This window comes from Stegodyphus dumicola, chromosome X1 (genome assembly GCF_044657685.1).
Source record: "Stegodyphus dumicola isolate Sdum_Otavi_A_Nest chromosome X1, ASM4465768v1".
NCBI classification, from domain to species: domain Eukaryota; kingdom Metazoa; phylum Arthropoda; class Arachnida; order Araneae; family Eresidae; genus Stegodyphus; species Stegodyphus dumicola.
Window position 1 is genome coordinate 239,998,715 of NC_140780.1, and position 12,920 is coordinate 240,011,634.

The window sequence follows — 12,920 nt, forward strand, 5'->3', positions numbered from 1 at the left end:
TACCCCTTTTTACATTGCTGCCACTGCAATTATCGAATTTTCACATATTTTCCTATTTATTTTTTATAATTCCTTTTAAGGACTTGGGAACAAATTTTACCAAATATTTGTATTGATTGATTTAAGAATTCTGTTTCATGTCTGCAAGATTCAGCTTGAGCAACGCTATCACTGTAAACGAGAAAGTTAGAAAGGGAATGAAATTTTACCTTAGTATACTACTGTCAGAGATTAATTTTCTCTGAGGCTTATGTATTCACAGGTAGGAAACGGAGATTTTTAACTCAGTTCATGTGCACTTTGTATCTTTTCTCGAAGTCACTGATTTGCATTACTTTAAGAAAGATTTTGTACTAATTTCATATAAATATATATATACGTATATATATCGGTATCTCATTTTCATGAGAAATGTCAAATTTTAGAATGCTTTGATTGAGTACAATAAGAACCATTGTTTTGTAAAAATGTGTCTTTTTGACTAAAAAATTACTCCTTTATCACATTGGAAATGAACAATTAACCATGTACACTGCGAAAAAAAAAGGAGAGGCAGTTCTATATCTCCCTTTCTACTGGGCCGATTGACAACATTCAAATTGCGTTTTTCATGTCTCGAAAGCGCGACTTAGAACATATATTAGATTTATATATAGCATTGTTCTAACATAGGTATTTTGACACAAAATCGGACTTTTTCTGAAATAACATAGCAATTTTTTTACATATTTCGATTCTACGACTCAATTTATGCCTAGATATTTGATTTCGTAAAATTTGGTGCGAAATTTACGGAGAAATTCAAAAATTTATCTTGGCGCAACATTTTCAGTTTGCGCCTAGAATAATTCACTTGGCGAACATCTTAATATATGACAACCAATTTTCCTTTCCCTTCCATTATGCTGGAGCGGGAAAAAAAGGGACCTCGTTCCTACCTATTTACATTGTGCATCAGCGGAAGAAAAGTCACATCGTTCCTACTTTCAAATAATTCTAGCAAAGTGTCTAAACCATATTTGATGTTTTATACACTTTGCTAAAATAAACCATATTTGATGTTTTATTGCTTTTATGCCAAATTTCAAAACGCGCCAATATATAAATTCATGTATATCTTCGAAAATTTTGAATAAAAAACTGTACTTTTTTGCAGGTATGCTTAAAAATACATCTACTTTAAGATGATAATAAAAATTTTATATATTAAAATTAAAATTTTTTGGAAAAATTTATAAAAATTATTTAAAAAATAAATCATAAAAAATGGGTGAATTTTATTTAGAATGAACCTGAATTTTGAAATGTGAAAGGAAGAATCAAATAAGTTTAATTAAAAAAGAGAAATAAATAAACATATACCAAACTCAATTAACACTCAGGAGCTAAAATTTTGAGAGCTAATTTTTTAAAAACTACTCATGCGATTCTTACAAAACTTGGTAGTTTGGCGTAATTTGAGTCGTAGAATCGAAATACGGAAAAAAAATGGTATGTTATATCAGAAAAAGTCCGCTTTTGTGTCAAAATACCTATATTAGAACAATGCTACATATAAATCTAATACATATCCTAAGTCGCAGTTTCGAGACATGAAAACGCAAGTTGAATTTCGTCAATCGGCCCAGTAGAACGGGAGATATAGAACTGTTCCCTTCCCCCCCCCCAGCAGTGTACAACCATTATATTGCACTGATTGACCAGGGTTACATTTTAACTTATTTTATTACATATTACGCGAATATTTAAAAATTGTCATATTTTCCTCTATCTGCGCAATTTCAAGTCGAGTTTTAATATATAGAAGTCTTTATTCCATTTTTAGTAAAATCTTAAAGTTTGAATCGACGTTTCATGCCAATTTGATACCTTCTGACTACATTCTTTAAGGCGGGAAAATTCAAAACTTATTACGAAGAATTATTCATGCATGCCCTTTGCTATAGTTTTGACTAATTTTCGTACCGTTTTAAATTTGATTCCTAGTCCGACGCTAACCTATTACTAATTTTCGATTTGCCAATACATTTCGTGTACAAATACTCAGTATAAAAATTTTTACTTAGTTAATGCCTTGTGTTGCATTGATGGACAGGATCATGCTTTAATTTTTAATACATATGATGCAAATATTTAAAGAAATGTCATGTTTTTTTAATTCTGTTAGTACAATATCAAGCTATAGTTTACTATTAGACAAACATCTTAACTGTGTTTTTTTTTTTTTTTTTAATAAAACCGTAAAGGTTAAACTGAAATTTTCTTTACTATTTTTGGAAGATTCTGGCTAGATTTTACTTAAAAGTAAACGATAACACTTATTAGCAAAGTAATTTATACATGTACTTTGTCGTATTCTTGGTTAATTGTTGCTTATCTATGCTATCTGCTTATCTATTGCTGCTTATCGAATTGCTGCATATCTATGAAATTTTGATTTCTAGTCAGGTTGAAGTGATTACTAACTTCCTGCTTTCCCAAAGAATTTCGCAGTCACATATGTTCATTACAAAAATTCTTCTGACTTACGAATACTGCAATCAAAAATAAAAAATATGCAAAAGTTTCCCCAAAATTTAAATATTTGTTTCTTTGTAAAATTTCACAGGAATAACCTTGAGAGTGCGTTCTCGGTAGTCTTTTAGACGCTTCGAAAATATTTTTTGTTTGCTATTGATAAATGCCAATGAATTCCCGATACTCTTTCTGCTAATTTTCAGTAAATGAGTTCTTTAAGTACTTAAAATATATTTATAGATCATTTATGTTGGTTCTGTAATAGATTTCTTGAGTATTTGGGAAAATAAGCATTGTAATCCAACGGCTTTCAAGCGCGTGGTCACAGCAAGCTAGAGTTAAAAAAGTGGGAAATGGCAACTATAAGAAAAAAAAACGACTTCAAAAAGAAAAACTAACAACTCAACAGTTACTTTGAATTTCGGGGGGATTTTTGCATGGACATTACTTTGCCCGAGTGAATTTCTTTATGCTACATTTTATTAATTTTGTCATGTAATTTTTTATGTAGTGTTTGTGTTTTGATTAAACTTATTCTGTTAAAGATACAAAGTTTATTTTCAAATTTAAATTTTGTTAATAACATACAGTTTTCAGCCAGACGGTAAAACAACGCTACACATAAAAAAATGGCGCCCAACGTGGGACACATATTCGGGTAGAGGATTACGTGTTTTTAAAATTTGGTGGCTCCATATGCTGTCATGTTTCCGAAATGTGAAGAACATGCATACATACATACAGATTCTTCATTATTTAATAACAGAGATTTATGTTCAGAAGAGAAAAATAAATATAAAGAATGGGGATTTTAGAAATTATTTTAAATTGAGTTTTAATTTTATTTGATAACAGAGATTTATTGTTTTGAGTTAGCGATAAGAGGTATTCATCCAGATGCATCGGATGAGCCAAAGAATAAATGTGAAAAATCTTCCAGATCCCAAATTCAATCTGATTAGGCTCAGTTGTGCTTAGAAAGGGAACATGAAAATCTTTTGAAAAACCTGTCAAGAAACAGAGCAGCGCATCAAAGGCTTGGAAGAAAATAAAACATTGAAGATGAAATGGGGGAAGTGGTATCAAAACTGAAAAGCTCTGGTTCTACGACAGATGATTGTTCCGTTAAATTTTTTAATACTCTCGTAGAATTAGGAGAAGTTAAGAAAAAAAAAATCAAATGCAAAAAGGGCAAACAAATGGCTCAAAAGTGTGTTACAGAAGTGCTGTCAACTAACAAAAATCATGAAGATAATAATAACTCCAAATATACAATCTAGTCATTTCTGAGACTTCAAAATTTTTAACTTTCAAAGCACTTTTCATACAGTGAATCTAATATTGTGGTTTTGGAAGGAGAAGACCTTAATGCAAGAATTCAAGAGTTGTTTCGAACTAGGAAGAGATTCTACCCCATATAGTTCACTATATCGTATTATTCACACATCGTTATTATTACCGGAAACAGTGCACGGCTCACAAGTCTAACGAAGAAGTGATACATTTAAATAAATCATCCTGATTCAATGAAGTTTGAAGAGAATCACCCTGATTCTATGCGATTTGCAGTTTTGAGAGAATCACCTCGATTAGTGAAGTTTTCAACAATCATCTGGCTTCCACGCCGTTTTAATAAAATCTTTGCTATTCTGTACAGTTTGGCGGAGAGTTAAGTACAACGAATGATGTTACCCACAACCTGGGAGCGCTGACCGACAACGATAGCTTCGTGGCTGAGATAACTCCATATCTCAAACGATCTGCCCGTTTCAAGAGACAGTGGAACTGTAGCATCAAAGAAATTCAATTGAGAGAAGTAAAACTTCAACAACACAGCAATGCTTCGGAGAAAAATTGAGTCGAAAATGTGTCGGCAAACTTTACAGGCGTTAAGACAGGCCTTTAAATTTTTCTACGAATGCGATCCAAAACCGCCAGCAACATCTAACAACTTGTCAGAGCGCAATATTGAGTGACTTAAAAACGTGAATCCTTTACATAAAACTTTTAATTCTTATTAAGCAACAAAATTGTTAATTGTAAAAGGAAAATTTTTTCTGTAAAATAAAAAAAAAAAAAAAAAAAAAAAAATCATAAGCAAAGTATATTGCAGAATAAAAATTTTGAGTGTAAATATCAGCAAAAACTAATTCTCAAACAGCAGATTTATGCTTTGTACTTCACTAACATTTCAAGTAGAGTAAATTTCGCCAGCACCCTGCGCATTTGCTTTATACTGGCCTCGATTCGAAAGCCGCCTGAGGCGAGCGAGGCTGGTTTACATTATGTCTACGAGAGCTTGCCTTTTCCCATTCATATTCTTTAGTAACATCTTTCCGGAAATGAAGCAGACCAAAGAAATCTATGGTTCTTCGCCGAGATGTCGTGGAGCCAGATGGGCAGTTTGTTAACCTAACGGCTTTCAAGCGCGTGGTTACGGCAAGACAAGAGTTCCGAAAATGGGAAATGGCAAATATAAGAAAAAGTTCAAAAGAAAACGATTTAAAAAAAAAAAAAAAAAATTCGAAAGAAAACGATTAAAAAAAATCTGATGTGTGCACCACATGACTTCCTTGTACAGAATATTAAATTATACCCATTTTTTCTTGCATTTCATTTAAACTTATTGGAATGAATTAAATCTACTTCGTCGATAGCGCATAAAACACAATAAAATAAATGCACAATAAAATAAAAGAAGGCGTTATCTTTGTTATTGCGAAGCTTACTTTCTCTAGATTGGCAACAAATCTACTATTCTGTTGTTCCAAATGTAAACAAGCAATGGCCGCCATGGAAAAAATTATTAGGCTTAGCGGCACTTAAACAAATTTTAAATTGTTGAGAATTCTAAAAATATTGCATACAGATTCACTAAAGGCATAAAAACCTTAACCGGAAGATAAGAACAACATAATTCTATCATTTTTAAAGCAAAAATGCACAATTTACAAACATATAAGAATAAAGAAACTGAGATCGCTGAGCCGAGAAACAGAGTGGATATATATATTTATATACTTTTGGTGCGGCCGATTGCAATCAAAATACGAGGTGAACATCTACATGTTATAGCAGTCTTATATACAAAATTTCAACGTTCTGAGACTACTCGTTTTTGAGTTATGCGAGATACATACGTACGTACGCACAGACGCCACGGAAAATTCTTCAGAATTCATTTTAAATTAGTTTTACAATTTTTTTTTGGTTGGAAAGAGTCCTTTATCCTGTCCTTACGTACAGATGTCACGGAAAAACATCGTTAAATTGCATTCGATAGCGGTGAAAATGAATATTTGCGTTCAAATATGATGTCTGAAACTTTTTGCGATTACAATACTTTCTTTTTACTTCGTACAAGGAACTAAAAAACTAACAACTGAGCAGTTAGTTCGAGTTTCAGAGGATTTTTTGCATGACATAACTTTTCTCCTTGTCCCCGAGTAATTTCTTTATGCTACATTTTATTAATTTTGTCACGTAATTCTTTCATGTAGTGTTTGTGTTTTAGGTTTCCTTTGTTAAATGTATAAAGTTTATTTTCAAATTTAAATTTTGTCAGTTACTTATAATTTTCACCTAGCCGGTAAAACAACGTTACAGTATTTATTTATTTATTTATTTTTCATGCAATGAAACGCAAAAGCTTTAAATCTTATTATTCGGTATTAGTCAATTTACAACAAAATGCAGGATTTGTTATCATTATTCAAGTTTAGTATTCGAAGCTTTCTCGCAGTTATAATTTTTCCTATCAGTGTTTAGAAGACGACTGGTGTAAATGCAGGATATGAAGCAAAAAATTTGAAGTAAAACATAAAAGTTCTTAAGATCTTAGGAGAGTGAGGATGTGTAAATAATAAATTACACAAGGATGTGTAAATATTCTTCAGATTCGAAGTTTTATGGAATGACATGGCATATAAGTAGGGAAATAGGGTAGGACAGCGTTTTTGCAATACCTAGACGGAGTTCATGTCAATATTTCCTATTATGTATGATGTTTTATGCATAATTTGTTTGCTAAATAAATCCATCATAAATTAAATGTCGCATCAATCCATCATAAATTAAATGGCATATATTCTCAAAGAGTTGTAAAAGTTCAGTGTTAAATAAAGTAATGCCAGTTTGAAATGCGTATCTTTTAGCTTAGGTTAGAATAAATGAGTTAAAACTTTTAATGCAACTATTCATTCAATCATTATAAGGAATTCATGTCAATATTTCCTGTTATGTATGATGCTTATGCATGATTTTATTTGCGAAGTATGATATCCATCATAAATTAAGTGTCAAATATTCTCAAATAATTGCAAGAGTTAAATAAAATCTGTCAATTTGAAATGCATTTCTTTTAGCTTAAGTTAGAATGAATGTGTTGAGACCTCCAGACCTTTTTCTGAGGCCTTGAGATTCATAAAAAGTAACGATAATACTGCTTGAAAAATTATTCCAAGTCGTGGAAAGCGTTCATTTCTATGGGTGAATATTATTTCTATATGCATTCTAGACTTCATTTTAAGTTGTCCTTCACCGATCTGACTACAATTAGAATTTTAAATAATACGATCGAGTGTTGTTATCCTTCGGTATAGTTTAAAGTAATTCTACTTCCATGCACCTTGTTAAGAAAGCGAAGGCTGTGACAAAGTACGAAGATGATACAGGTTACTCCCATTTATCCAGGTGCGGATTATCCGGGCATGGTGTTGCCTATGCACACATTCAACAATATGAGAGCAAGAGTGTAGAAACAAACACGCGCAAATCAGAGTGTACTGTAAAAACCGCTGAGTTGCATCTTTAAGTTTATTTTCTACGACTTTAGATTAGTCTTTAGGTTTCTTTTCATAACTCTTGCTGAGGAAGATGATATTATGAAGTTCTGCAAAATGTCGACTGTTTTGAATGTTATATATGGAGAAGCAAAAGCTTGGTTGAAAGTATAAGCTAATAACACTGGTTCGATGATGGAGAAAGATTCTTCCTAACATAGAAATCGGAAGTTTATCTTAGTGAGAAGCAGTCGAGGCAATAAATGAAGTAGTGTACCTAAAGAAAATGTAAAATTCTAAAATGTCGTTCGCTGAAACATCAAGGAATGGTTCAATGGCTATTCGACTGAGCCGGACTTTCAATTCTTGAGTAATACTGATATGGTTTCAAATGTCATAAGAACAGAAGAGGCAAAGAATGACAAGCGAAGAAGATAATAACATCAGTCCCGAGACAGCAATGACTTCTGTTGGGACTTTGTTAGACTTCGTTGAGCAAAGGGGATTCGAATACAATAATAAAAACGCACTGCGAAAAACAGACAGTGAAATTCGACAATTGTTTAAACTATAAGGTATTTCTCCCGCCTTCCTAGCATGTCTTCGTGGTGTAGTGGTTCTGCACGCTGGGCGCGTATTCTAGAGGTCCGTGGTTCGAATCCCGGAGAAGGCGGTTGCTAATTTTTTATCTTGCCTACTTCCAAAAATACCTAATGTCTCTACAGTGGCGCCCAAAGTAAAAGGGTGTTGAATGATGATTCTCCTTACCCAGGATTTGGAGATTAGGTCCCCTAAAAACCTCAGTCGCCCTTTAAAAGGGGGAGTATATAAGGTATTTCTCCCACTTTCCAAGCGTCCTTCGTGATGTAGTGGTTCTACACGCTGGGCCGATATTCCAAAGGTCCGTGGTTCGATTCCCGGCGAAGGCGGTTGCTAATTTTTCATCTTGCGTGCTTCCAAAAAATACCTAATGGCTCTACAAAATATTTTCAAAAAAAAGTAACTGATTTTTTTAAGAATAAACTCACACAATATGCATGAAGATTGACAGTTTGGATTCTCAGTGTTCTTCAATTATCCGTGATTTGCTTCCCCGCGTTAGCCCGGATAATCGAGCGTACACTGTAGTTGTTATGATGCTCGGTGGTTGATGCTGGCTTAATGTTAAAATCCGTGTGATGCTTTACATGACGATAATAAAATTTCGCCACGTAAAACATCACACGGCAAAACATCGTGTTTATTGGCTTAAGGTAGAACGTGTATAAGAAAATCCAAGATATTTTTGTAACGTATTAACATAGTCTGTGTAAATAATAAATCAATCCTTCTGCTGGTGCTGGAAAAAAAAAAAAAAAAAAAAAAAGGGTTCCGAGTATATTTGCATACATGTCTACGTGCAAAATTTGCACAGGTTTATGTACTTCTATAAACTGGGTAGAAAGGCACATGCTTTAATTTAAGCAGAATTTATGCCAATAAAAATTATCACTCCTGAATTGTAAGATTTGATTCAAAGTCAGTAACTCTTGGAATAAAGAAACCTGTGTAAGTCTATTTACTGTTTACTGTTAAGGCAAAGAAATTAGAAATGTAACATAAATATGTTTTATAAAGCTGGATAAAATTTACATATAAGCAGAGATATATAACTAGGTAGTAAAAAGTGTAAAAATTATATTTGCTAGATGCAATTTGGTGAATAAAAGTAAGCTGTATAAAAGATAATTCGTGATTTTTGCATAGGTATAATTTCTTGAATCTTTTGAATAAAAATAAGATTTGTAAAAAGGAATCTGTTTTCTTTTGCATAGTATAACAAAATGTTAGTACAATCTGTATATATATTTGAGGAGAAGGTTCGGAATATCTCCGGTTTAGTAGTGGTAGTAGCATGAAATATAAGAAATGTAATAGTCCAAACTAAATTGTATAGAATGAATGTGTATTAAAGTTACAAAAAATATAAATATTATCCATGAATTGATATGCAGCTTAAGCATTCCTAACAAGAATATATATCTATAATTAAGATAAGATTAATATATATATTTAGATTTGAAAAATTAAAAAAATATTAAAAAATGTAATTGATGAAAACTTCGATTTGTAAAAGCGAGTGGGAAAATTCAAATTTATTTCTGGAATGAAAAATCAGCAGAAAAGAATAGTCAAAATTAAAAATTTGCGTTTGTATAAACAAGAAAGTAAAAAGAAAAAAAATTTAAATTGTGAAAATTATTATTACTTTTGTAAAATGAAATGCGAAAAGTAAAGAAAAACTAAATTTTAAAAATATTACTTTTTTAAAATAAAAAATGAAAAGAATAAGTTTACTTTTCGAGAAACAAAAATAAAAAAAACTAGTTCATGAAATTAATAAATAAAATTAACTTTTGCTAAAACAAAATATGTGGATTGGAAAAATAATAAATTCGTTTCAGTATAACGTGAGAAAAGGAAAATGGAGGAAAATTACGTTTGCAAAATAAAAGGACAGAAAAGAGAAATTTAAAAACCTAGAAATATATAATATTACAACTAAAACAGTGAAAATTTACGGCTGGAGCCATTTTCTAAATTAAATTTTTAGAAAAGATTTACGGCTAGAGCGGGAGCGCCAGAGCTATGAAAACAGCGAATAATGAAAACTCCGCAGGAATCAGATCTGTGGCTAGAGAAGGAGCGCCGAAATGCTGACACCTAGGAATCCGAGGAGAAAACTTAGCACCTATAATACACGTACTTTAAACAGATCCTCACACTGCCAGATGGGAGAGAAACTCCATCCATTCCCCAACAGAAGTGGTCAGTTTCGTTCAGACGCTTCAGTTTATTTAATGTTTTGTTTTTTAAATACTAGATGGAACAAAAGCAAACCAAAAGCACACATTTTTATGTGTCTATGTGTGTGTTTTATATAGACACATAAAAAAAAAGGGTCAGAGACGTTTCCGGTAAATAATAAAGCAAAGTATATTAGTGTTTACATAAAAAGAATGAAACTTTTGGCACGCTTCCTAATAAGAGCTCTCCGTGAACTCTTAAAGAACTACCGCTCCGTTTTCGCAGTATCGGAGATCACTCGCTCAGTAAAGTGAATTGATTCTTTGAATCAGTTCCGGAGCGGATCGTCAATCTCTACAAAGAATATAGCTCTCGTAGAAATAATGTAAACCAGCTTCGCTAGCCTCAGGTGACATTCGAATCAAAGCCAGTATGAGGGGAACGAACACGCGGGGTGTTGGCGAAATTCATTCTGCTTGGAATGCTAACGAAGTGCGAAGCATAAATCTGCTACTTGAGAATTTATTAACGAATGATTTTATAAACGAATTACATAAAAAATTCTCCGCCGAATAAAAAGATATTTCACAATTATCAATATAGACTAGTAAAAAATTTTATTAGCTTAATATTTTAATGGAAGATGATAATTGTAATTACATAAGATACAAGGAAAAGTAGTTTAAGTTTTTAAAAGGCATAAATATAAATATTTATACACAAATAATTCAAAGAACTGTTTCAGATTAGGAAAAGAACGCTCATGTCGCTATACACTAACTTATGTATTTTCATCCAGATAATTCGATTTCTTTTTGTAAGAACTTTGGTTAGTTGATAAAGGGCAGTTACATTCCATTGCTGCATATAGTGACATGAACTTGTGCAGTGTGGAAATAATTCAAGAAACTACAACTATATTAAAAATTATACTCCTACAAAGCATATTCGCAAGCGATATTTAAAATAATTAATACTTTGGAAGAAAATTCGTAAATTCAGAGTGCATTAACTCTTGGAAATGTACGGAACAAATTATTACCGTGAACAAACTAAAGTTTACGACATCCGAATTTAATTTATATGGATTTTGAATCTAATCAGCATTCACTCATCGAAATTATAAGACCTTGGTTTAGAATTTTGTCCTTTGTTTATATGCTCTTTTTAATGGAATGACAAAAATGTGCTCAGGAACATCTAATGAGTATGATTAAAACTAATGATTTACTGCTGCATCTTTCTTGAATTTCATTCCTATTTCTGATCATTAATGAAATTCTTCATTTTGTTTTCAGAAAAATCAAGTCACGATGCAGATCATAAATGCAATATTGTAATTGCACTCATGCAACTGAGGCGACGCTGCGTCCGCCATCCAAACAGGAAGATGCTTCAGATTTCTTTTGTCGTTTTTAAAGTATGTTGTTTTTTGTGACCTAAAGTGTATATACCTAATTATTCCTCTAAGTAACGCTGCTCGCCGTCTATATACCACAATAAATCACTCCAGACTATTTTAAATTAGGCAGAATATCCCCTTTTGTTTGTTGCAGAAGCTTTGAAAGAAAAGAAACCTTTGTGATTTGTTACAAAAATGAGCAAAGAATGTTCCATAGAATAAAAGATGTATTCAGGGAGCTGTATACCTTAGAAACCGAGATTTTTTTTCTTACGCTTGATAAAAGTTTTATTTATGTTTCCAAAACTGTTTGAATTTTGCTCCTACGTTCATTTAAACCGGAGTTATGATACTTTACATGACACCTTGTCCTCGAAAAGCATACCGGAAGTGCAGAAGACGTAAATATTTAAAAGGCCGGAGTGGGTGTGTCAGAGTCGTTTTTTTTTTATTATTTTCGGAGCTTAAAACTTTATTTAATTTCATTTTAAAGACCAAAAAGTATTTTTAAGATGGCAACAAAACAAAGATATAGCATATTTTCAAGCTGTGTGTTATGAATTAAGTAACGCATTTTCGCTTGTGTTTTGATTCTGTGTTTACATTGCTGATAAGCGTTTTTTTATTTATTACTGAGTAATATTCATTAATTTTTATAGGTATAGATAGATATTGATATAGATTAGGTATAGATATGGTAAATTAGGTATAGGTATTGGTTATTACACTGCAAACGAGTAGAAAAAGTTTGATGTTAACCGTATCGACAATGCAAAACGATATTCCCTGATTTGGCTTTAAAAAGCAAAGAAAAATTTTAAAAAGCTCCCAGAAAGCAAAAAAATGTAAATTCTGAAAACCAAGAGGGCATCAGTTATAAATCGGGAATTTTAAGTTTTCAAACTGATTAAAAGTAAGTAATCGAGTGTTTGAATTCTTTAAATGCGTTTATCTAGTTTTTCATTTTTCGTGTTTTAATGCTAACAAGAAACACAATATCTTCAAAAATTGTGATTGAAATCTTATGCAATTTGGTATGCATGTTTAGAATACTTCATGTAAAGAGATAGACTATTTATTAATTTATAAATGCATTTTTATAAAGTTATTACGTGTTAAACATGAATTTTAATGAGAAAATATGCTTTTTCTTCGTTATATTACATATTCTAGCTTAAAATTTTTTTAAATAACTTCCTAGCTTAAAAATAATAGTCTACCTCCTTGAGAATATCATTATGATGGGTTTGCATTTTACAAAATATGAAAATATATTATACTTTTCTTAACACAGTGTTTCTCATTTATTGTAAATATTGCTGTTTTTTTACTTTACTCCAAAAATACAAAATTAATGGTCATTAAATAACTCAGCTTCTTCATTTTTTCCATCATTAATCACTTTAAAGCCAAAATTAAATGCACAAACGTAA

At 31.6% G+C, this 12,920-nt stretch overlaps 1 protein-coding gene across 6 annotated transcripts in view; it reads left to right on the top strand.

Moving 5' to 3' along the window:
* The window catches only part of LOC118193727 (calpain-A-like), a 133,451-nt gene that overhangs the window by 86,140 nt on the left and 34,391 nt on the right, over window positions 1-12,920 (top strand). For all 6 annotated transcript variants that reach the window (XM_085807248.1, XM_085807247.1, XM_085807249.1 and 3 more), the window contains one exon: window positions 11,384-11,505. In XM_085807248.1, the coding sequence (XP_085663374.1) occupies window positions 11,384-11,505 (122 nt within the window). The remainder of the gene's footprint in view (window positions 1-11,383; window positions 11,506-12,920) is intronic.